Source organism: Lethenteron reissneri, chromosome 55 (assembly GCF_015708825.2).
Source record: "Lethenteron reissneri isolate LAM-NWPU_2019-01 chromosome 55, ASM1570882v1, whole genome shotgun sequence".
In the NCBI taxonomy this organism is placed as follows: domain Eukaryota; kingdom Metazoa; phylum Chordata; class Hyperoartia; order Petromyzontiformes; family Petromyzontidae; genus Lethenteron; species Lethenteron reissneri.
Genome location: NC_083833.1, coordinates 10,170,395 through 10,194,169, shown reverse-complemented (window position 1 = coordinate 10,194,169; position 23,775 = coordinate 10,170,395). Strand labels below are relative to the sequence as shown.

The 23,775-nt window shown below is 55.3% G+C and overlaps 1 protein-coding gene across 1 annotated transcript in view; it reads left to right on the top strand.

Annotated features, from left to right (window-relative positions):
- The first annotated feature begins 2,973 nt into the window (after positions 1-2,973).
- MFSD4A (major facilitator superfamily domain containing 4A) overlaps positions 2,974-23,775 on the top strand; it is a 36,443-nt gene continuing 15,641 nt past the window's right edge. Inside the window, exons 1-4 of the mRNA XM_061574263.1 lie at positions 2,974-3,221; positions 8,720-8,971; positions 22,862-23,057; positions 23,291-23,536. Of these exons, the coding sequence (XP_061430247.1) occupies positions 8,742-8,971; positions 22,862-23,057; positions 23,291-23,536 (672 nt within the window). The 5' untranslated portion in view covers positions 2,974-3,221; positions 8,720-8,741. The remainder of the gene's footprint in view (positions 3,222-8,719; positions 8,972-22,861; positions 23,058-23,290; positions 23,537-23,775) is intronic.

The following is a 23,775-nucleotide window of genomic DNA, read 5'->3' as shown; positions in this document are numbered from 1 at the left end:
ACCCGAGTCCCAACAAACCCTGCCTCGTGGTGAGGCTCGCAACGGATCATTCACAGGTCGTGAGCGCCTCCTGGACGCCCTCGGGGAGTTCCACAAACAGTTAGGTGTGAATTCTAGATTTGAAGCTTTCGTGACTGCAAGGATTCATACTCTTAGTTGATTCGGATCGAATTCGTGGCTTATTTTGAGGTTGAATGGAAATAATACAATAAAACAAATAAAACAATAAAATAAAATAATTAAATCAAATAACATTATTTTATTATTTCCATTCTACGTGACTTTACCGAAAGAACAAAGAAGATGAATCCCTGCAGTCACGAAAGCTTTAAATCGAAATTATTTTGAGGTTGCTTGTGGCCAAATCTCTCGGTCCAAACTTCGAGGGCCGACGCACCGGGGTGACCCACAGGCGGCGAGAGAGATCCAGCGAATTGTGCACGCACCTCCAACTCGACTCGTCGAGAGGTGAAGACAAAAACAACATTGTTATTTTTATATACTTGGATTACTCGCAAAACAGGTTCCATAGATAGCACTTGCACAATCTCGCGATCCGTGCTCTGAATCGCGTGGCGTTGTCTTCGTGCTGTTCACCTTGTGGCGTTTTCTGGTCTGACGCTGGTTGTGAGACTAGGCCATAAAGAAGGCTGTCTGTCTGGTGTAGGCCAATAAAATTAAAAGACAATGCAGATATTATAATATGTGCATATGATAATAAATGCATTGATAATGATGAGAGCATGTTTGCACGTGTTGCCACAAGTACGTGTGGTTAATCCAGACTTGATTCCTTGCAAAAATGTTTATTTGGTGTTTGAACATCTTAACACTATCTGTTTTATTGCCAGAAAGGGTAAACCCTATTCTTATTTTATTTTACATATATAAATCTAAAAATGTTTTTAAATCGAATGCCACGCACGGATGGGTTCTTCAGCCCGCGGCGACTTTATTCAAATCACGAGCTTTAAGCAGTAGCAGCAGCAGCTGCGACACCTCCACCTGTATCCCGACTCTGTAGCCCCAGGTGCAGGGTTGTCGCGTCCTGCGCGTGGCGTCAGGTCTCGCGTGCGCCTGAAGCCAACAGGATTCCTTCACTACTTGTGAACGCGTTTGGTGGTAAGGGAGGATAAGTCGAGGCTTGCCGCGTTTGCAGCGGTAAGCCTCGCACATCCACGAAGCTTCTGCGATGCCGGTACAGCCTCGATGGCCGGAAGTCCCCACGTCCCAAAAAACGCATTGTTTTACTTACAGATTGTTTGCAGATAAGTAACATCATGCATCTCGGGCATTAAACAATTTATCAGATTAAGAGGCCGTTCCAGGTGTCACACTTGAATCAGAAGTCGACCGTTGCCCTGCGGAGTGGGAAGAAAGGGAACGACCCTGGATGAGATGGTGTCACTGCGGACATCGTGAAAGTAGCGGGACCAGTTGGTGGGACAATGAGAGCGCGCTTGTTACACGAGATGATTAGATTTGACATTAAAACACCTCGATTGTGCAACGATGCATCCATCATTCTTCTGTTACAAAATGGAGATAATAGCGAGCTGAACTAAAGCCGAATTCTCCCCGCACGCGGACAAATAGAATTCACGAAGATTATTGGGAATAGATTCGCGGAGAATTCCAAGGCCACACGGCCACATGAGCGAGCTGGGTTTTATGAACCAGATTCTGGGAACAAAAGATCATGATGTTGATGAAATACCGTGATGCCTGGCCCCTTGTAGACGAGACGATGTCTTCTCATCGGTGGAAATCGACGCAGTCATCCATGCTCTCGCAAACAAAGACCCAAGAATCAGAATATTCATACAAATTAAAAACTGGTCGTGCAGGGAAGGCGGCCGTCCCCACAGCTTTTCTGTGGCACCACGCGGCTTTTATCCTGAACATCGATAGACAGAAACCAGACAGGCACCGCTGCGTATGGGGCGAGCTTTTTGCACCGCGGATTAAACTCATCGACAAATCCGAATTGAAAGATCGCAGATTTTTCGTGGAATTTAGGAGTGGTGAATTTTTGTTTCACTCCACAAGTATAATGTTTGGAATAACCATCTCAGACATTCCGATGACATCGTCGATATAATCCCGAGTCTCTCGACGCTGTTTTCAGGAGGGTCCTGCCAATTTGTCGCGGCCGTTGGCGATGTTGCTGCTGTTGCTGTGTAATCCCAACGGGGTAATGTGTAGGGAATTTTCCAGAATTGCGATGTTTGGCCAATACCACAGTTGCCTTGTATGTTTGTGTCTTTTTTTGTGTTAGCTTTGGGCAGGAAACCGGACACGGAGAATAAGTCTTTTGCGACCAATATCAGCCATACAAGAGGGGGGTGGGGTTGGGGGTGGTTAGATCGCGTAAATATAAATGTGTCGTTAAACCCACCCACCACCTGACACAGCTAATTAGTCGGGTTTCCACGCACAAAGACGCCTGAATCGGGAATCGAACGCAGAGGTCGTTTCGCTGAGAGGCTCGAATCTTGTGACTGCACCACTGGCCGTGGCTCCCAGGATGAAGACGTGGGGTAGAGAACACAGACGCAGACAGCGACTTGTTGACTGCGAAGAACGTGAAGAGGGTTTGGGCAAATACAAAGATCCCCCGTGTAGCCTGAACGGACTGTTGGGGCAAGTTCTGTTAGCGAGCACCTATGGAGGCCGGCATGGCGCACGAGGGGGTGGGTGGCCAGCACGCGCCCGACCGCCTTTGTCACCCTCAGTGACGATGTTTACACATCGCACCGGCCACACATTTAAGGCTGAGTCGACCTTGGGGAGGCCCAATACCGTAGTGGTGAGCACACCAGCGCGCTCACCACTCCCCCACCGCTCCCCGCTGGCACGCACTCGGCAGCGAGGTGCAATGTGTGACGCCGTCCACACGTCTCGAAGCAATGAGGTGGAGCTCTCCGCTCCCCCGCCCAGCTCCCCCCCCCCTCCCTCCCTCTGCTTCCTCGTCACCCTGTCCCGAGCGAGTGGAGGAAGAGGAGGCAGTAGCAGCAGTAGCCACGCAGCAGAGCAGAGCAGCCGCAGCGGGCACGGCCATGGGCAGCAGCAGCAGCAGCAGCCCGCAGGCTGTGGGCGCTTAGAGCGAACAGGGCTCCGTGTGGTGGTGCCAGCTCACTCCTCCTCCTCCTCTCCGGGCTGCGGGGCTCCCCCTCGCACCCCTCCTCGCCGCTGCTACCGCAAGTCGCTCACTGGCACAGGTACTCGTACTGCTGCTGCTGCTCCTACTCCCTCTGCTGCTGCTGATTCTACTCCACCTTCTACTTCTCCTACTCCTGCTGCTGCTGCTGATTCTACTCCTGCTGCTGCTGCTTCTACTCCTGCTGCTTCTACTCATACTACTGCTGCTTCTACTCCTGCTGCTGCTCATTCACCTACTCCTGCTGCTCCTACTTACTCGTGGTGCCGGGTGAAGGAGACGTGGTGGCCTCGCCTGGGTCTCTAGCGAGTTGCTGCTGAGTTGGGTTCTCGTCCATCTGCCTACCTCGAGTGGTGAGCGAGTTGGGGATCTCGTCCCTCTGTCTACCTCGAGTGGTGAGCGAGTTGGGGAACTCGTCCCTCTGCCTACCACGAGTGGTGAGCGAGTTGGGGATCTCGTCCCTCTGTCTACCACGAGTGGTGAGCGAGTTGGGGATCTCGTGCATCTGTCTACCACGAGTGGTGAGCGAGTTGGGGATCTCGTCCCTCTGTCTACCTCGAGTGGTGAGCGAGTTGGGGATCTCGTCCCTCTGCCTACCACGAGTGGTGAGCGAGTTGGGGATCTCGTTCTTCTGCCTACCACGAGTGGTGAGCGAGTTGGGGATCTCGTCCCTCTGCAAACCACGAGTGGTGAGCGAGTTGGGGATCTCGTCCCTCTGCCTACCACGAGTGGTGAGCGAGTTGGGGAACTCGTCCCTCTGTCTACCACGAGTGGTGAGCGAGTTGGGGAACTCGTCCCTCTGTCTACCACGAGTGGTGAGCGAGTTGGGGAACTCGTCCCTCTGTCTACCTCGAGTGGTGAGCGAGTTGGGGATCTCGTCCCTCTGTCTACCACGAGTGGTGAGCGAGTTGGGGAACTCGTCCCTCTGTCTACCACGAGTGGTGAGCGAGTTGGGGAAGTCGTCCCTCTGTCTACCACGAGTGGTGAGCGAGTTGGGGAACTCGTCCCTCTGTCTACCACGAGTGGTGAGCGAATTGGGGATCTCGTCCCTCTGCCTACCACGAGTGGTGAGCGAGTTGGGGATCTCGTCCCTCTGCCTACCACGAGTGGTGAGCGAGTTGGGGAACTCGTCCCTCTGTCTACCACGAGTGGTGAGCGAGTTGGGGTCTCGTCCCTCTGTCTACCACGAGTGGTGAGCGAGTTGGGGATCTCGTCCCTCTGCCTACCACGAGTGGTGAGCGAGTTGGGGTCTCGTCCCTCTGTCTACCACGAGTGGTGAGCGAGTTGGGGATCTCGTCCCTCTGCCTACCACGAGTGGTGAGCGAGTTGGGGATCTCGTCCCTCTGCCTACCACGAGTGGTGAGCGAGTTGGGGATCTCGTCCCTCTGCCTACCACGAGTGGTGAGCGAGTTGGGGTCTCGTCCCTCTGTCTACCACGAGTGGTGAGCGAGTTGGGGTCTCGTGGCTCTGTCTACCACGAGTGGTGAGCGAGTTGGGGATCTCGTCCCTCTGCCTACCACGAGTGGTGAGCGAGTTGGGGTCTCGTCCCTCTGTCTACCACGAGTGGTGAGCGAGTTGGGGAACTCGTCCCTCTGCCTACCACGAGTGGTGAGCGAGTTGGGGATCTCGTCCCTCTGTCTACCACGAGTGGTGAGCGAGTTGGGGATCTCGTCCCTCTGCCTACCTCGAGTGGTGAGCGAGTTGGGGATCTCTTGCCTCTGTCTACCACGAGTGGTGAGCGAGTTGGGGATCTCGTCCCTCTGTCTACCTCGAGTGGTGAGCGAGTTGGGGATCTCGTCCCTCTGCCTACCACGAGTGGTGAGCGAGTTGGGGATCTCGTCCCTCTGTCTACCACGAGTGGTGAGCGAGTTGGGGATCTCGTCCCTCTGCCTACCTCGAGTGGTGAGCGAGTTGGGGATCTCTTGCCTCTGTCTACCACGAGTGGTGAGCGAGTTGGGGATCTCGTCCCTCTGTCTACCTCGAGTGGTGAGCGAGTTGGGGATCTCGTGCCTCTGCCTACCACGAGTGGTGAGCGAGTTGGGGATCTCGTCCCTCTGTCTACCACGAGTGGTGAGCGAGTTGGGGAACTCGTCCCTCTGTCTACCACGAGTGGTGAGCGAGTTGGGGAACTCGTCCCTCTGTCTACCACGAGTGGTGAGCGAGTTGGGGAACTCGTCCCTCTGTCTACCACGAGTGGTGAGCGAATTGGGGATCTCGTCCCTCTGCCTACCACGAGTGGTGAGCGAGTTGGGGATCTCGTCCCTCTGCCTACCACGAGTGGTGAGCGAGTTGGGGAACTCGTCCCTCTGTCTACCACGAGTGGTGAGCGAGTTGGGGTCTCGTCCCTCTGTCTACCACGAGTGGTGAGCGAGTTGGGGATCTCGTCCCTCTGCCTACCACGAGTGGTGAGCGAGTTGGGGTCTCGTCCCTCTGTCTACCACGAGTGGTGAGCGAGTTGGGGATCTCGTCCCTCTGCCTACCACGAGTGGTGAGCGAGTTGGGGAACTCGTCCCTCTGTCTACCACGAGTGGTGAGCGAGTTGGGGTCTCGTCCCTCTGTCTACCACGAGTGGTGAGCGAGTTGGGGATCTCGTCCCTCTGCCTACCACGAGTGGTGAGCGAGTTGGGGTCTCGTGCCTCTGTCTACCACGAGTGGTGAGCGAGTTGGGGATCTCGTCCCTCTGCCTACCTCGAGTGGTGAGCGAGTTGGGGATCTCGTCCCTCTGTCTACCACGAGTGGTGAGCGAGTTGGGGTCTCGTCCCTCTGTCTACCACGAGTGGTGAGCGAGTTGGGGAACTCGTCCCTCTGCCTACCACGAGTGGTGAGCGAGTTGGGGATCTCGTCCCTCTGTCTACCACGAGTGGTGAGCGAGTTGGGGATCTCGTCCCTCTGCCTACCTCGAGTGGTGAGCGAGTTGGGGATCTCTTGCCTCTGTCTACCACGAGTGGTGAGCGAGTTGGGGATCTCGTCCCTCTGTCTACCTCGAGTGGTGAGCGAGTTGGGGATCTCGTGCCTCTGCCTACCACGAGTGGTGATCGAGTTGGGGATCTCGTCCCTCTGCCTACCTCGAGTGGTGAGCGAGTTGGGGATCTCGTCCCTCTGCCTACCACGAGTGGTGAGCGAGTTGGGGATCTCGTCCCTCTGCCTACCTCGAGTGGTGAGCGAGTTGGGGATCTCGTGCCTCTGTCTACCACGAGTGGTGAGCGAGTTGGGGAACTCGTCCCTCTGTCTACCACGAGTGGTGAGCGAGTTGGGGAACTCGTCCCTCTGTCTACCTCGAGTGGTGAGCGAGTTGGGGATCTCGTCCCTCTGTCTACCACGAGTGGTGAGCGAGTTGGGGAACTCGTCCCTCTGTCTACCTCGAGTGGTGAGCGAGTTGGGGATCTCGTCCCTCTGTCTACCTCGAGTGGTGAGCGAGTTGGGGATCTCGTCCCTCTGCCTACCTCGAGTGGTGAGCGAGTTGGGGAACTCGTCCCTCTGTCTACCACGAGTGGTGAGCGAGTTGGGGAACTCGTCCCTCTGTCTACCACGAGTGGTGAGCGAGTTGGGGAACTCGTCCCTCTGTCTACCACGAGTGGTGAGCGAGTTGGGGAACTCGTCCCTCTGCCTACCACGAGTGGTGAGCGAGTTGGGGATCTCGTCCCTCTGTCTACCACGAGTGGTGAGCGAGTTGGGGAACTCGTCCCTCTGTCTACCACGAGTGGTGAGCGAGTTGAGGAACTCGTCCCTCTGCCTACCACGAGTGGTGAGCGAGTTGGGGATCTCGTCCCACTGCCTACCACGAGTGGTGAGCGAGTTGGGGATCTCGTCCCTCTGTCTACCACGAGTGGTGAGCGAGTTGGGGATCTCGTCCCTCTGCCTACCACGAGTGGTGAGCGAGTTGGGGATCTCGTCCCTCTGTCTACCACGAGTGGTGAGCGAGTTGGGGATCTCGTCCCTCTGCCTACCACGAGTGGTGAGCGAGTTGGGGATCTCGTCCCTCTGTCTACCACGAGTGGTGAGCGAGTTGGGGATCTCGTCCCTCTGCCTACCACGAGTGGTGAGCGAGTTGGGGATCTCGTCCCTCTGTCTACCACGAGTGGTGAGCGAGTTGGAGATCACGACCCTCTGTCTACCACGAGTTGCTGCTCTCAGTCCCAATGGTGCTGGTCCCAGCCACTTGATCGCTAGTTTATGCTGCAGTACTCTATATGTAGTAGTATTCCTCCTGCAGTTGATGTTAGTCCTCTAGTTGGTGTAGTCTGGTGGCCTTTGAAGCACTGTGTGTTGATGCAGTCGTGTACGCATTGAAGTTGTGCTCGGCTGTATAGACCTTGGGTGATGCTGATGGTCTATGCAGTTCTGTGGTGGTACTGTCTGTTAGTACTGCAGTAGTACTGTCTGTTAGTACTGCAGTAGTACTCGTGGTTGTTTCGTGGTTATGGTTGTGCTTTATTAATCCCTCATCTCTGCCATTACATACAATGAAACAAGAAAAGGTAAAAAAGAAAAAACAGAGCAATGTAATACAATACACTATTAGACATTATTGTAAAATAAATAAAAAGTCCATCCTATGTGTTAGTGAATTTTGTAAAATATTTTAGGCAGGAAATACGTTTTCAAATTTAGATTTTTTTTTGGGCGGGGGGACCCCCAGACCCCCTGGAAGATTTGCTCCCCCCCAATGTTGACTCCACGGCTACGGCCTTTGGTGTACTGCGGTCACACGGAGCCGCGCGCCACGTGGGTCTAAGAACTCCGCTGGCCCACGACTCTCATTGGCAGCGGCAGGCTCCCTGGACGCTCCCTCTAATCCGCGATGTGTTCACTCCACTAAGAAGGATCGCGAACCACCCCGCGGTAACTCTACACGTGTACCGGCTCATAGGGTAGCAGCAGCATCAGCAGCAGGATCTCGCTTTCAATATCGCAGCTGTTCTCGCCCATTATCGGGCATCGGCATCGTCATTTCCACCTCGTGTTACTCCTCTTCCTACATTTCTGCTGCGTTCGTGAGATGTTGAGTTTTAAATGTTTTGTCGTTTGAATCATTTGCGACGGTACACAGCGCGTTGTTTGCCTCTTAAGTGTGACTCTTAAATACGCAATTGTTGTGAAGGTGAGGTTAGTGTCCGAGTCTGTGTTTATCCTGGAGGAATCCGTAGAGCTATAAAGCTATTTTATTTTTTTCTTGGTTCTTTCGGTAAAGTCACGTAGAATGGAAATAATAAAAGAATAAAAAATAAACATTGTCATATATTATATTATTTTATTATATTATTATTATGTTTTATTTTTATTATTGTATTATTTCCATTCTACGTGACTTTACCGAAAAAAACAAGAAGATGAATCCCTGAAGTCACGAAAGCTTTAAATCGAAATTTATACTCTTTTATATTTTTACAGACGTCGGGGCGGGTAACACTCCGTCTGTGCTACTCTCCCGTTTCCTGGGCGAAACGTGGGCGAGAGTTTTGCCCAATCCTGGCCACTGAATACATGAAGTCTGATCGCCCTCCAGACTAACTCCCCAGTGTCTCCACCACCTGCTTCCTCCTCCCCGGTGCCCCAGAGGCTCCGTCACCACCCAGCAGACATGGCCAGAGATCCCGAGCCATGGGTGCTCTTCACGAGGAACCTGCAGGCCACGCTCACCTACTGCAGCGTCTTCTTCACCTTCGGCCTGTGCGCCTCCTTCCTGGGGCCCACGCTGCTGGACCTGCGATGCCAGACCCACAGCTCCCTGGAGGCCATTACTTGGGTGTTCTTCTCGCAGGCCCTCTGCACGCTGCTGGGCAGCGTTCTGGCCGGAATGCTGCTCAAACGGTACGTTGCGTGTCGCTCTGTCTCTCTCTCTCGCTCGCTCTCTTTTTTTTACGATCAGTGGAAACAAGAAGATGCTCGGTGTAGTCGGCACTTTACTTCGCTCATCATTTCGGTTTTTTTTCAAAGCTTTGCTTTATGTGCCCCCCACCCCATCCATTTTAAATGAAATATTTCACAAAAGACTTCACGCTCTGCTCTCCTTCTTACCCCTTCCCTCTCTCTACCCCCCCCCCCCTCTCTCTAGCCCCTCTCTCTTACGATCAGAGGAAACAATAAGATGCTCGGTGTAGTCGGTACTTTGCTTCGTTCATCATTTCGTTTTTTTTTATAACTTTGCTTTATGTAAACCCCCACCTCTCGCTCACTCTCTCTTTTTTTTACGATCAGAGGAAACAAGAAGATGCTCGGTGTAGTCGGCACTTTGCTTCGCTCATCATTTCGTTTTTTTTTCAATGCCTTGCTTTATGTGCCCCCCCCCCCCCCATTTTAAATGAAATATTTCACAAAAGATGTCACGCTCTTCTCTCCTCCTTCTTACCCCTTCCCTCCCTCTCTACCCCCTCCCCTCCCTCTCTCTACCACCTCTCTCCATACTCTATGTATATGTTCTCCCTGTTTTCTACTCTCTTTTTTTTACGATCAGTGGAAACAAGAAGATGATCGGTGTAGTCGGCACTTTTCTTCGTTCATCATTTCGTAATTTTTTTTATTAAACTTTGCTTTATGTAAACCCCCACCTCTCGCTCACTAGCTCTCTCGCTCGCTCATTCTTTCTCTCGCTCGCTCATTCTCGCTCTCCAGCAGTGTATCTGTCGGGCCGTCGGCCGTGGTGATGGGATACACGCGTGTCGCTGGGCGATTCCCAGCCGTGTGAGTTGGGTTGAGTTCGAGTCGGCGAGTTTATCTGTTGCTGGGTGCGTCTCGGCGATTTTATTTCGTCTCCTGGCCGAGTAACCCGGGGCTGGCCGGAGGGAGTGAATCAGGCGGCAAGCTCGGGTCCCGTCGCGTCGTGCGCTGGACCGCTGCCGTGAGCGGACAGATCGACTCGCCATTTGACCGCTGCAGTTTAAATGCCGGTCACAGATCCACTCGGACTCTTCGCCCCTCCAGAGTCGACGCGAATTCGCAGCGCTCTGTGCAGAGTGAACGTTGGTCGTCCTACGGAGGAGACCAGCCCCCGCCGTGTAATGTGGAATTTCCACTGCCGGCTCGGGGCCCGCAGTGGAGCAAGCGCTTGAGTCTTGGCTCGGGAGGCCGTTCATCGATGTCCGGTCGGCGGGTTGGCGGTGGCGTTGGTCGCGATTCCTCACCGAGGCAGAGTGGGCAACGTGCAGGCCGCCACCACCATCCACTCGAGCAAGCGCTGCCTCGGCGCTAGAACCGCAATTATTTAGAGGGCAGAAAGACCTCGTGCGATGAGTCATAATGAGGTCTAAACCGGTCTACAATTCTCTACTTGTTTATGCAAATGTTTATCGTAGATGTATAGGTGACGTGTGCATTGTGAAATGCGCGGCTTTGTTGGTAAGCGAACTTGATCATCCCGAAGGTGGCCAGTGACCTGGGCATTTGCGCTTCGAGTGTCGAATGTAGTAATCCTTGTTCCCGTTTCCTACAAACAAACGACGCTCTTGACGTTCGCAGGGAAAATAATTTCTCTGCGTTTAGTAGCAGGGGCCGTGGAGCGGGAGGGAAGGGAGGAGGGGGAAGAACAGGGGGTGGGAAGGGAAGGGAGGAGGGGGAGGAAGGAGGGAGGGGGAGGGAGGGGGGGAGGGGGAGGGAGGGGGGGAGGGGGAGGGAGGGAGGGGGGGATGGAGAGGAGCAGGGGGGGGAGGGGGAGGGAGGGGGGGAGGAGGAGGGAGGGAGAGGAGCAGGGGGAGGGAGGGGGGGAGGGAGAGGGGAGGGGAAGGGAGGGAGGGGGGGGAAGGGTGTCAGGGTGAGAATGTAGCCGTACCGGGGTCGGTGTTGGAGCAGTGTCGACTCGGCTCGGCTCCCATGTGATGATCGTTGCGAAAACATCGCGAGAGGCGACTCGGAGCCGTCACGCCTGAGGTCCCTGGGCCCCGGCCCTCGGTTCGGTGCCTTTCAGAAGGGGGTTACGATTTACGAAGAGCAGCGGTGACAACAAACCGCGATAAACAACTGCGGCAGTCGGTATTGGCGCGTGAAGTCCGCCCGCCAAGTGCACTCCCAGATTGATGTTTCGGCAAATGCGACCGCTGAGACTGACAAGAGCAGTGATGGTGATAATGACCACGAGGGGGGAGGGAGGAGAGGGCGGTCGCAGCGACACCCGTCCAGACTCCCCGCAGAGACTCCCAGAAACCCATTTTCGGTGTCTCTGGGAGACTCTGGCTCCGCTGGCCCTGCAGGGAGCCGCCGGCTCGTGTGGGGAGCGCCACTGCCCCGACTTCTTTGCACGACCCCGTCGATCGCGCTCCTCGTGTCCGGGGGCATGGAGCCTCCTCGCCGGCGGAACTCGGAGGAGCCTAAAATATCTCGGCGTTAATTGCCGCGCGGCGGTTAACATCGTCGTGACGGTTTGGCGGCAATTTTCGGTGGACGAAGCAACTAGCGGCCGTGCTGAGCCTGCCGCGGGTATTTCGCGTTTGCGTCGTAATTGCAGCCGTGTCAGGGGGGGGGAGGCGGCGAAGAAACGCCGCCCTCCTCCTGGGATGCCCCTCGGCGAGCGGAGCTTCCAGTCCTTTCGGGGAACAGCCTCGGAAGATTGAACCACACCCGTCTCCCCCCCGCGCTTCTGGAGTGAAGTCGGCTGCGTGGGTCAATGGACGAACAGCGTTTGTGAGTCCATGGGCCCAAACAGAGCGCGGTGACCACCTGCGGTAGCAAAGCTCTCGGCGCGCCGACGCGTTTGTGCAACCAATGAGAGTGAAGCGTTTGATAGCTCGCTCGTCTCCGGCTGTCTTTGCTTGATTCTGTGTTTTCGGCCACAGAGGGATTGGAAGCGGTAACGTTGTGCCGCCTCTGGTGGTGGTCCCGGTGAGTGAACCACCGCGACTCAGAGACGACAGATTGGCGCTTCACCATTTGTCAGTCGCACGATTTTTAGTTCCGTTTCATGATTCCGCCCGTTTACCCAGGAAAGGCCTCGCTGAGTCTCAAGGCTCATTTTCTGGAGGGTCCTGACAAGTTTTTCGCAGTAAGGGGTTCATGCTCCTGCTACTGCTGCTGCTGCTGCTGCTGCTGCTGCTGCTGCTGCTGCTGCTGCTGCTGCTGCTGCTGCTGCTGCTGCGTATATCTCAATATGAGTAATTTCCAGGCATTGGGATGTTAGGCCAGCACTAATGACATTGCGTGGCTTTAGTTGAGATGGGAGGAGAACACTGGAGCGCCTAGAGGAGAGACCCACGCAGACCAGGGGTAGAGAGAACGTGTAACCTCCACACAGACAGCCGCCACAGTCAGGAATTGAACCCAGGCTCTTCTTGCTGTGGAGTAGGAGCATTTTCACGGCCGCCACCAACACCATCCTACCGCCCAGCGAGTGTCTGCATTCTATGCCTTTTAGGTTGCACAATCGATGGACGGACTGTCTGTTGCCAGGTGGAGAACCCATCACGGAGGGGGACTTGGGTAGACCGATGACAGCCGACAGAATGAAACAAAATAGCAGATGGAAAAGTCGCTTGCGCAGCAGAATTCGAACGTTACTGCCGACGCCTTTATTAAAATAACTGCCGTGATTGCAAAATGTTGCCATCGTACCGCAGGCTACAAAGCGACAAGCAAATGAGGCGGAAATGGCCGCACTCGGAGAACTTTCCAAACGGCGTCCGGGGTCTTGTAGGAGACGGCTCGGTTGGGGTCAAATCAGGTGGATGGGGGGCTTGTGATATGGAACCCGGCCTTTGTCGATTTTCTTTGGTCCGATCACCGGTGACCACTGCAAACCGAGCGCCGTTTCATCTCCATTGGTGCCCGGAACCAAAACGGTGAACCGCGGTTCTCAGCAGTTCGTTCGAAACCCCCCCCTCCCCCCCAGGCACGCGGGGGGACCGTTACTGCTCAAACAGCCGCGTAGACAATTCGGGAACCCACTTTCTGTGCTGCTACAACCTGGCAGCCTCGCAGCCACGACCAGTTGGGAGTTCTAAAGAGCCCGTCTCCAAAGCGCCGGGTTACGGATGTGTTCCAAAAAAAGGGGAAAACCCTATTATTATATTTTGGTACTGGCAAAGGAGGTCTAATGATGAGGATGGATGTGTTTCACTTCATGAGCAACACACTGGAGTCGATCATTTGCTCAAGAAAAGTAAACCACGCTTTATAAAATCATCGATCGACCTTGCCAACATTCCCAGTGTCAATGAACGCAACATTCCAGGCCAAGCGCCTGTTGTACGTTGCCAACCCATCGAACAGCAGTGAGGCCGACGCAGCAGGAGGATGGTTTCATCCTCATAGGGACTCATCAGGGCGGTACAGTCATCATTGCTCTGTGCTGCCAAGTGTCTCTGAGAGCCCCATTTACGGAGAAGCCTCACAACTGTACGTTGTAGGGACGCCCTTAGCACACGCCGAACGAAAATAAAGAATTCAAATCTGTAAATGACGAGAAATCCTACCGATTTCTCCGCTCTCTGAGCTGGTGGTCTCAATGATAAAATGGCCTCGCATTCAGCTCTGTTGAGTTGGTGGTCTGGATAAGGCTGAGCGCTTTTGTACGTGCAATGCTAGCGGTTAGCGCGCTGCACTATGAACCTGGCGACCCGGGTTCGGTTCCCGCTCACGGCTAACATCAGTGACAATTATCTGAACCGGTCCTGGGCCTCCCCTAGGTCGACTCAGCATTAAATGAGTACCTGGTTCGGTGTGTAAACATCGCCACTGGGGAAACAAAGGCGGTCGGGCGTGGTGCTGGCCACCCACCCCCTCATTCGTGTATAGGTGCTCGCTAACAGCACTTGCCCCTACAGTCTGTTAAGGCTATAGGGGGGATCTTTGTCTTTGTCTTTTGGTAAACCTACGCAAGGCTGTTGAGAGAAGAGTGTGTGTGTGTGTGTGTTAAGCGCTTTGTTGAGTTTCTGTGCCGCATTGCCCGACAGCAGCTGTCGAATGGGCTCCCGCTTAATTAATTTTAATCGAGTGTCCTTCAGGCAAAACTGCATCTCGCACTGCTGTACAAGACGACAGCAAGACCATCCAAAGGAAAACAAATATATATTTTGGCCCTCGCAAGACAAAGAGCGCACCCAGACTCAAGGTCAAGTCAATTAAAGGCCAAAGTAAACAAAAATGCTTCTAGATGGGACTGAATAGCGGCAGGGGAACGCTGCCGCTTGTGACCGTACCGCACCCCACACCGCGTTCCGTGTTCTCCACCAGCAGCTTGGTCCCCCCCCCCCTCCTTTTCAAGAGCACTTTCATTCCGAACTATTTTAAGCGTTGCTGGCGATTATTTATTTCCCGGTAGGCCGGACGAGGCACGGTGAACTTCCGTTTGGCGTTGCCCGCACCGAGATCGGTGACGGATCGCTCACCCCGCGGTTGCCCTGCCGTGCCAAGAGGCTGGCCCCTGCAGCAGAAATGTCTCTGCAGCCAGTGGTTAAAATTCCACGTTCTCATGGCCGAGGCCAGCTGCTCCAGACTTCCCACAGAGCAGTAGTCATCTAATGACTCCTATAGAGATAATGGTGCGAGGTGACCCCTTGGCTGGGATTTGAACCCAGGACCGCGGGTCACGAGTTCTGACCGTGGTGCCATGCTGGCTGGACTTGAGAGTGAGAGGGAGAGAGGGAGACAGATGGACGGTACGTGGTGCGTGCGCTCCGATGGCGGTCGCGTCTCCCAGCGAGAGTTTCCAAATTGCTCACGCGTCCGCTCGCCCGTCACCGGCGCTCGTGCGTGTCCGTGTGCGTGTCCGTGTGCGTGTCCGTGTGCGTGTCCGTGTGCGTCGTCTCCCCGCACCTGCTGCTCGTGAAAGGCGGAAGGCGCGCCCGCACACAAAGCTGTTTGCGCGCGTGTGGCTGCACGGATCGCTGAGCGAGCGAGCGGAGTGTGCACAGCGTGGCTTTCATTTACTCGCCGCCGCCGCCGCCGCCGCCGGGGCTTTCACTGCGAGCGCACGGCTCTGTTGGCACATCCTGGCTTTTGTTGAGCGTGCGGGCGTCGATCGTGGGGCAAACGCTCGCCACCGCCGGTGACTTTCCGCGCTCGTGCCTTGAACGCACGCCGCGTCCGAGGCTGCATTGGGTACCACGAAGTTCTCGGAGGGGGTTTTAAAGTCAATCTTATTTGCGGTGGGTGTTCGTCTCCGCATGATCACCTTCTTCGCATCGAATAATAATATTAATACACGTTGGCTTGTTTATTGTGTGCAGTAGGTCGCACGCTGATGATTGCCAGCGATGCGGCGTCTGTCTCCAAACGTCTGCGCAAAGCGTCGTTCTCTCGTAAGCGTACGGCGTTCTACAGGTTCCGCCGGTGACTTCCCCACGATTCCAAAACTTGAAGGAAACGAAGCAAACGCCCCAGTGCAGGGGTCGTCTGGTCTTCTCTCTTTAGACTTGCTGAGCCTTTCGTGGGTAAACAATTGGCAGTAGCATGATTATTAATATTTTGGCTGCTGCCGATTGAAGTAAAACGTCCAAGCAGCGTCCTATGTGCGCCGGCCGGCGTGACCTCCCCCACCGCGGCCCCGCGCACCGCTTGGGGCCACGCAGCCCCCAAACCTTCACGACCCTTGGGGGCGGGGGGGGGCCTCAGACGACCCCGGGGCCCAGCTCCGGCTCTCTCGGGCCTCGTACGCTTGGACGCGAAGGGCCGGGCGCGGCGCTCTGCATTGTGAATCCGGCGACCCGAATTGTGTTCTCGGCCACAGCTCGACGCGAGTGGCGAGCGACAGTTGATCTGGTTGTGGGGCTCCCGCACCCTTCGCTGAGCCGCACTGACCGGCGTGGGGAAGTATGGTCAGAAACAATCACCACGACTGACGGGGCGTGGGGAGGATTTCACGCAGCAGCGGATTGAAAAAGGACTAAGTTATATTCTTGGTTCTTTCGGTAAAGTCACGAAGAAGGGAAATAATAAAATAATAAAAATATCAAACAATAAAAATTCCCACGACGTGATTGCTTGTGTTGCAGTCGAAACGTCGTGAGAATTTTTTTTGTTTTATATTAATATTATTTTATTATTTCCCTTCTACGTGACTTTACCGAAAGAACCAAGAATATGAATCCCTGCAGTCACGAAAGCTTTAAATCAAGACTGTAAGTTATGTTTACGATTCAAGAAAACGTTTCGGAGTTTCCGTGCTTTCATCAGCGCCTTGCTGCGCGAGGCAGCAGGCCCCGGACTCTGACCCGGATTGTTTCTGGCTGTCACAATTCGCACCTGGCCCTGCCCCCCACCCCCCGCCACGCCAAGAATCTTCGTCTTGCACGTGTGCGGGTTCGCGTTGCCTGCGTCGACGTGGCTGTGTTTGGTTTTTTAATTAAGCCGCTCCCAGCCGCGGCTCTGATTTCAGTTCCCTGCCAATGTACACATGAACGCTTTAAGCAGCAAATATGATAATTTGATAATAATAATTCAGATCAATCCGAATTCGCTCGGAGCCTTGGCACCATTGCATTAGTTCGGATCATCATAGTTTCAGGGCAAATTTTGTATTACTTAGAGAGGGGGGGTTGTGGATTTTTGGGTTATTTCACCCCATGTCATGTGACATCACTCTTGTTGAGAAAAGCGTGGAAGTGACATAGACCACGTTGCTCCTACGTCACCGCATTAATTCGTAACGGCGGCAAAATTGAGATCGTACGAAATTTCCACGAGTAGGCAGGATTTTGGGATTTTTTCGTATTTGTACAAATAGCGTTCGCTCGTGTACGCGTGCCGTGTCATCTTCACGAGCGCTCTCTGACGGCGCCCTCCCCTGCGGAGAGCCGTGGAGCTTCCGCACCGCAGGTAGCTGCTGCCCGCTGGGTTGGCGCTCCGCTGGATGTCTTCCCGAGTCGTTGGCGCCGCGACGTCGATGCCGTTTGTTCCATCGTGAAGCTGCTCCTGTGCAAGCGATGGACGGCGTGCGCGCTGTGAGCGTCGAGGACTGCGATGCTACGAAGGCTCGCGGCAGGCCCGTCCGCGATGAGCTGCAGTTTATGAGAGTGACCTAAGACGAGAGGATCGCAATGCAGTTGTTCAGGAACCGCTGGTGGTTTTTGATGAATGCGCAGAAGCCACGTGCGTTTTGCACGTCCCTCCGTTGCTGCTGTGGGCTTGCCGATGATCAGTACCAGCGGTGTCAAGATCGGCCTCTGTGGAGGAGGCTCGTGAAGGACGCTGCTACTGGGCAGTTGGAGGCAGTCGCCCTCCAACAACAACGGAGGGCGGAGGAGCGACGCTCACAACAACGAACGGAGCGCCGGGTGGCTAAAGCACAGCAAGTTGGCACAGTAGGGGGCACAGGTGGTGCATCAGCCAGTCATCTCGGTCATCTCAGTCAGTCGACCCGTGGCACCTGCTGGGTCTGCCCCGTTACCTCCTGCCAGCGGACGTTCGACACTTCACGTGGCCTCAAGGTGCACATGGCCTGGCACAAGCATCGTGGTGACGTCACCGCCACTTAGTGGCGAATGGCGGTTGTTGTTGTTGTTGCTGTTTGACGCTTGGGGCCTGCGCCTTTCTCGTCGTGTGGCAGATTTGAGTGAACTCCAATCGAAGAAGAACTTTTCAGCAAATGTTCATTCATCCTCGGAAGGACAGCAGCAGAGCACCAACACACGACGTTACAGATGTGAAATACAGCGACAAACACACGACGTTACAGATGTGAAATACAGCGACAAGAAAAGTGGAGGCTATCGTCACCGCGCGACCCTCTCCCCGCGGCGGCATTCTGCCGCCGGCAGCCTCGGCGCAGTGAGCAACTCAATAAAGAAAGGGGCGGATGAGCCACCGCTTTGACTCCGCGTCGAGGAGGGGAGGGGGAGACCCACCCACCCCACGCTGCGCTGACGCTCCGTATCGCTTGGCTCCGTATCGCTTGGCTACGTTTGCACTTTGCCTGTTGCAGCGCAAACCCTAGAACCGCCGCCCCACAACACACGGTTAACGCGTCGAGGATTACATTCCACAGTAATTTCCTGTTCGCGCTCCGATGGCGATGGGGCTTTGCTCATCGCCGTGGGCAAGCCCCGAGCCGGCGGTGCCAGTTCCACGTTGCTCTGGCCGGAGTCTGTCGCTCCACAGGAATCGCTGTTGACTCTATGGAGCCAGCCCATGGTCGATTCTTGTTGTCTCGATGGGTTCATCTCAACTCGCGGTTACGTGACGCATACAGCAACGAACAGCAACTTCTCCAAAGACGCTGGCACTTTATAATTGGTTTTTTACCCTTTTATCTGGTAACAAAACTGACACCTTTTTACGAGGAGTCATGTTTGCATAGACCACAATACCTGCAGTCATAATGCAAACAAAAAACATAACTCTGATAATGTATGCACTGTCCTTGAAGTTGATTGGTTCACACCCGAGACAGCTTTCCTTAGAGCCTAGTCTCACATGGGTTGGACCAGATGACACCAAAAGGCGCACAACTCAAAGACAATGCACCATTAGAGTATGAGAGCTCGGGGTAAGCATTTACACCATTGGTACCTCATTTGCCAGTAAAAAATATGATAATTGGTTTTTTACCAATCATATTTTTTACTGGCAAATAAGGTACCAATGGTGTTAACGCTGGTACTTGTTTTCACGATGCCGGAGGAGGGTTGCCACCTGCTAAGTACAAAACCCCCGCCAAGAACGCACCGTGACGAGCGTCAGAGCGGAGGGCCCCACGTGTCGTGGAGTGCGGTGCGTCACTCACCTCGCGCAAACGGAGACTCTCAATGTCCATGCTTCTGAGAAATCCCGGACAGGTGGCAACCCCCAGCCCGCAGTGACGATGGGTGGAGAGAACCCTCGGCCGGCCTGTGCGAGTTTGTCGACTTTGGACTTTGAGTCGCGCGCCGCAGCGACGCCCGTCCAGGCGTGAGCCCCGTGTCCGGGATTGAGACGAATGCGAGAGAGCACGTGGGGGGCGGGGGGGGGGAATCTGTGTGAGCGCACTGCGAGGGTGACCCCGACGACCCACGGAGGGGTCGCGTGGACGCGGAGCGGCGGTGCGGTGGGTTGGACGCAGCGCCGTGATCCCTCGGCGGCCTGGGCTCGCCTGCCGGCCACGGCCATCATCGCTGGCGAGCCACGATGTCTAAACCGATCCTGTCCACCGCCCCGCACCCTTTGCCAGCCCTCACTGATGAAGTATGGTTCACCAGTATGGTTTAACAACCGCCACAACGTGGGGAGGCCTTCATCCAGCAGTGGATTGACTCGGGCCGCGTGTCCTCGTTGGGACGTGTTGCTCGCCGGTGTCTCGGCTCACACCGCACTGACCAGCGTGGTGAAGTATGGCCAAACAGCCCCCACGGCCGCGTAGGGCGGTTAGTGGTTGAGCGTTTCTGCGAGAGGGAGGGGGGGGGGGTGTGGGGGAACGCACGTGGCTCGATCGTGCAATGAGAATAACGCGCGGCACCTGGGGCGGCACCTGGGCGCCCAAACGGCAACGCTTCGAGATGCAATTGCTGATGCAGTCAAACGCAGCAGAGGTTGTTTGTTAGAGTTTGAAACGCCCTTGAATGTTTCCTCCTTGGCAGTGTAAGTCATTGGAACCGGCTGGGCAAGGGGCAGGACTGGTTTTCTCAAGTTCAGCCACGCGTCGGAGTGCGCGGCGGGGTGAGCGGCGGGGTGAGCGGCGGGGTGAGCGGCGGGGTGAGCGGCGGGGTGCGCGGCGGGGTGCGCGGTACGGGGTGAGCGGCGGGGTGAGCGGCGGGGTGAGCGGCGGGGTGAGCGGCGGGGTGAGCGGCGGGGTGAGCGGCGGGGTGAGCGGCGGGGTGAGCGGCGGGTGAGCGCGGTGCGCGTGTGAGCGGCGGGGTGAGCGGCGGGGTGAGCGGCGGGGTGAGCGGCGGGGTGAGCGGCGGGGTGAGCGGCGGGGTGAGCGGCGGGGTGAGCGGCGGGGTGAGCGGCGGGGTGAGCGGCGGGGTGAGCGGCGGGGTGAGCGGCGGGGTGAGCGGCGGGGTGAGCCTCACAGCCACAGGTAGTCGCCAGCAAACACGAGGGTCCCCGCCGTCGGCGCAGAGCGAGAGAAGCCGGACGGAGGCGGTTGTGGTGGTGGTGGTGGCGTTGGTGTTGGTGGCTACACTGCTGCTGCTGCATGTGGCAGCCTGTCGTGATCCCACGCTGTGGAGGCAGCAGCAGCAGCGAAGGAGGCCTGTGGATCACGCACAGATGTTGCGAAAGTTCCTTCCCGTGGCCATACCCTGGTTCGCCAGCAGAAGGCGGGACAGGAAGTGGACTAATCTCCTTTACTTTCCATCTGTACGGGAATCGAGTGTTGCCCCCTTGCGTGCATGGATTTTCTCCGGTTTCCTCCTACCTGTACAAACACTCGTACGTTGGCGGAAAAAACATCTTAAAATACAAACCCAATGAAGGATCCTCCTGAAGAAGCGGCCTTGGACCCGGCGTGGCTCTGCTGGACGAACGAGAAGACGAAGACGACGATGAAGAAGACTTCAACGATGAAGGGCTCGGCGCGTCGAGTGGGGGGGCCCGCGACCATTGCACCGTAGCAAGCGGGGTAACGACGACAACAACAACAACAATAGTAAGAGTGATAATGCGATTCGTAACGTGCACGATGCCCTTTAACTCAGGCCAGGTGGCTCCGGGCTCGAGCGAGCGGTTCGCACATCGGAGGGAAGGTTGCGAGTTCGCGGCGTGGGCGGGGGCGGCTGCGAGTCTGACGGTGTAAAAATTAGAAGAATCGGAAAATGCCACGGTATTTGTAAAAAGTGCCGAGTCGAAGCATTTCGACAAGGTCATTCCCTGGGGGCAGTGAGCTAAGACACGGGCGGCTAATCGCACAGGGAGGGTTCGGAGGGGCACAGACAGACAGCGTTACATGGATGATCGTTCTTGTTGCTTCGTTGCGAAACGTCCAGTCGTTGGGTGTGGTGGTGGGTGGCTGGGTAGCCTAGCCACCGCATGCCTAAACAGCTTATGTTCAGCCAGCTAGAGGGGGCTAAATGGGTACGCTACGGCTGGAGAAGCGATGAAGGATGTGGATCTGAGTGGACTTGTTGATGACCAGTACCAGCGGTGTCAAGATCGGCCTCTGTGGAGGAGGCTCATGAAGGACGCTGCTGCTGGGCAGTTGGAGGCAATTTCCCTCCAACGACAGCGGAGGTTACGGGATTGACACTCACGACGAGTGAAACGCCGGGTGGCTAAAACGCGAGCTGGCACAGTGGGCAGTACGGCTGGTGCATCTGTAAGTCATCTCGGTCAGTCGACCCATGGCACCTGCAGGATCTGTCCCGTAACCTCCTGCTAGCAAGCCTTTGACACGTGGCCTCAAAGTGCACCTAGCCTGCGACAGGTGTCATGGTGACGTCACCGCTACATAGTTGGGGGTTTGTAATGGACACCGATAACTATCTAACAATCTTGGGAACAGGGTTGGGGGGTCACAGAGAGATGGGAGCTAAGATGAGGATAGGCAACACGTTGCTGCTAGGAATCAAGTTTCCACTTGTAATGAACAGTAGAGAAAGTACGTTTCTGATGGCAAAACATCTCAACTAGAAAGGTCCTTGATGAAAAATGTAAAAGGCTTATATTTGTTCTCACTGTGAAATGATCGTGCAAGGCCACGTATCAATGTGCCAAAACGTTTAAGCGTCCGACCGGTGCGGAGTATCCTTGATGACGTAGGTGTCAGAAACTAGACACGGGCGGAGAAAATGAAACTGAAACTGGAACACGTGACCAGGAACGCTTCAAGAAGTGGATTTATACAAATTATGGATTCGTTGATTTTTATCCAGCAGTGGAGAGACCATTGTTGGGTGAGCGCGAGGTTATCTGTAGTTCTTTGTTATCGCGGTCGTCCACGTTTCACTTGGCGTTGTTGTTGTTGTTTGTGTTGTACCTGTCGCTTTGCTGTTCCTGTTCTATTTTGATGGCTCTTGCTGCTCTTGCATCGTTATAATTCACCGTGGTCATTTGTGGTGGTGTTAGAATTCGTAGTTGTTGCTGCAGTATGATCGTAGTTTTGGTATAATTGTGGTATAATTGTGGTTATGGTATAATTGTGGTTGCGATATAATTGTGGTTGTGGTATAATTGTCGTTTTGGTTGTTGTGGTTGTTGCGGTATGATCATGGTTGCAGTATAATTGTGGTTGCGGTATAATTGTGGTTGTGGTATAATAGTGGTTACGGGAAAATTGTGGTTGTAGTATAATAGTGGTTGCGGTATAATAGTGGTTGTGGTATAATAGTGGTTGCGGTATAATAGTGGTTGCGGTGTAATAGTGGTTGTGGTATAATAGTGGTTGCGGTATAATAGTGGTTGCGGTATAATAGTGGTTGCAGTATAATAGTGGTTGTGGTATAATAGTGGTTGCGGTATAATAGTGGTTGTGGTATAATAGTGGTTGTGGTATAATAGTGGTTGCGGTATAATAGTGGTTGTGGTATAATAGTGGTTGCGGTATAATAGTGGTTGTGGTATAATAGTGGTTGCGGTATAATAGTGGTTGCGGTATAATAGTGGTTGCGGTATAATAGTGGTTGCGGTATAATAGTGGTTGCGGTATAATAGTGGTTGCGGCATAATCGTGGTTGCGGTATAATTGTGGTTGTGGTATAATTGTGGTTGCGGTATAATCGTGGTTGTGGCATAATCGTGGTTGTGGTATAATCGTGGTTGCGGTATAATTGTGGTTGCGGTATAATAGTGGTTGTGGTATAATAGTGGTTTTGGTTGTTGTGGTATGATCATGGTTGCAGTATAATAGTGGTTGTGGTTGTTGTTTAGAGTGTCGGCGGCGCCGCTGCTGTTCGTGGCGACGCTCTCCGTGTCGGTGCTCTTCGTGGTGGTGCCGCTGTGCTCGCACGTCGTGCTGCTGGCGCTCGTGCTGGCGCTCGTGGGACTCGCCATGGGCTGCATCGACACCATCGCCAACACGCAGATCCTGCGCCTCTTCCAGCACAACGCCTCGCCCTTCCTGCAGGTGAGGTCCCGGCGCCCCGCAGGAGATAGAGAGACTGGGGGGGGGGGGGGGGGGGGCATGAGAGGGAGACGCTCTGTAGGCGAGACGGACCTTGCAGGCGCGACGTCACGGCGCAAACAGCCTCGATGGTGATCACGTGTAGAATGACGATGATGACGTCAGCAGCGCTGTCTGTGACGACACCAGCAATGACCCTGGCGACCCCCCCGCCCCCCCCCCAACTCTCCGTCCAGGCTCTGCATTTCTGGGCGGGTCTGGGTGGCCTCCTGAGCCCTCTGATCGCCGAGCCCTTCCTGTCGGACGACCACTGCCTGCTGACGGCCAACGCCACGGTGCACAACTTCTCCAAGCTGGAGTCGCTGCGCAGCGAGCTGGTGCCGCACCACGTGGCGGCGCGGCACGACGCCGTCGTGCTGCCGCTGAGCGGGCGCGCCGTCACCAACGTGCAGTACGCCTTCTGGATCATGGCCTTCATCAACGTGAGGCCCGGACCCCCAGCCCCCCACCCCGACCTCCCCACCCAGACCCCCAGCCCCCCACCCAGACACCCCCCCCCCACCCAGACACCCCCCCCACCCAGACCCTCCCCACCCAGACCTCCCCCACCCAGACCCTCCCCACCCAGACACCCCCCCCCCACCCAGACCCTCCCCACCCAGACCTCCCCCCCCCCACCCAGACCCCCCCCACCCAGACCCTCCCCACCCAGACACTCCCC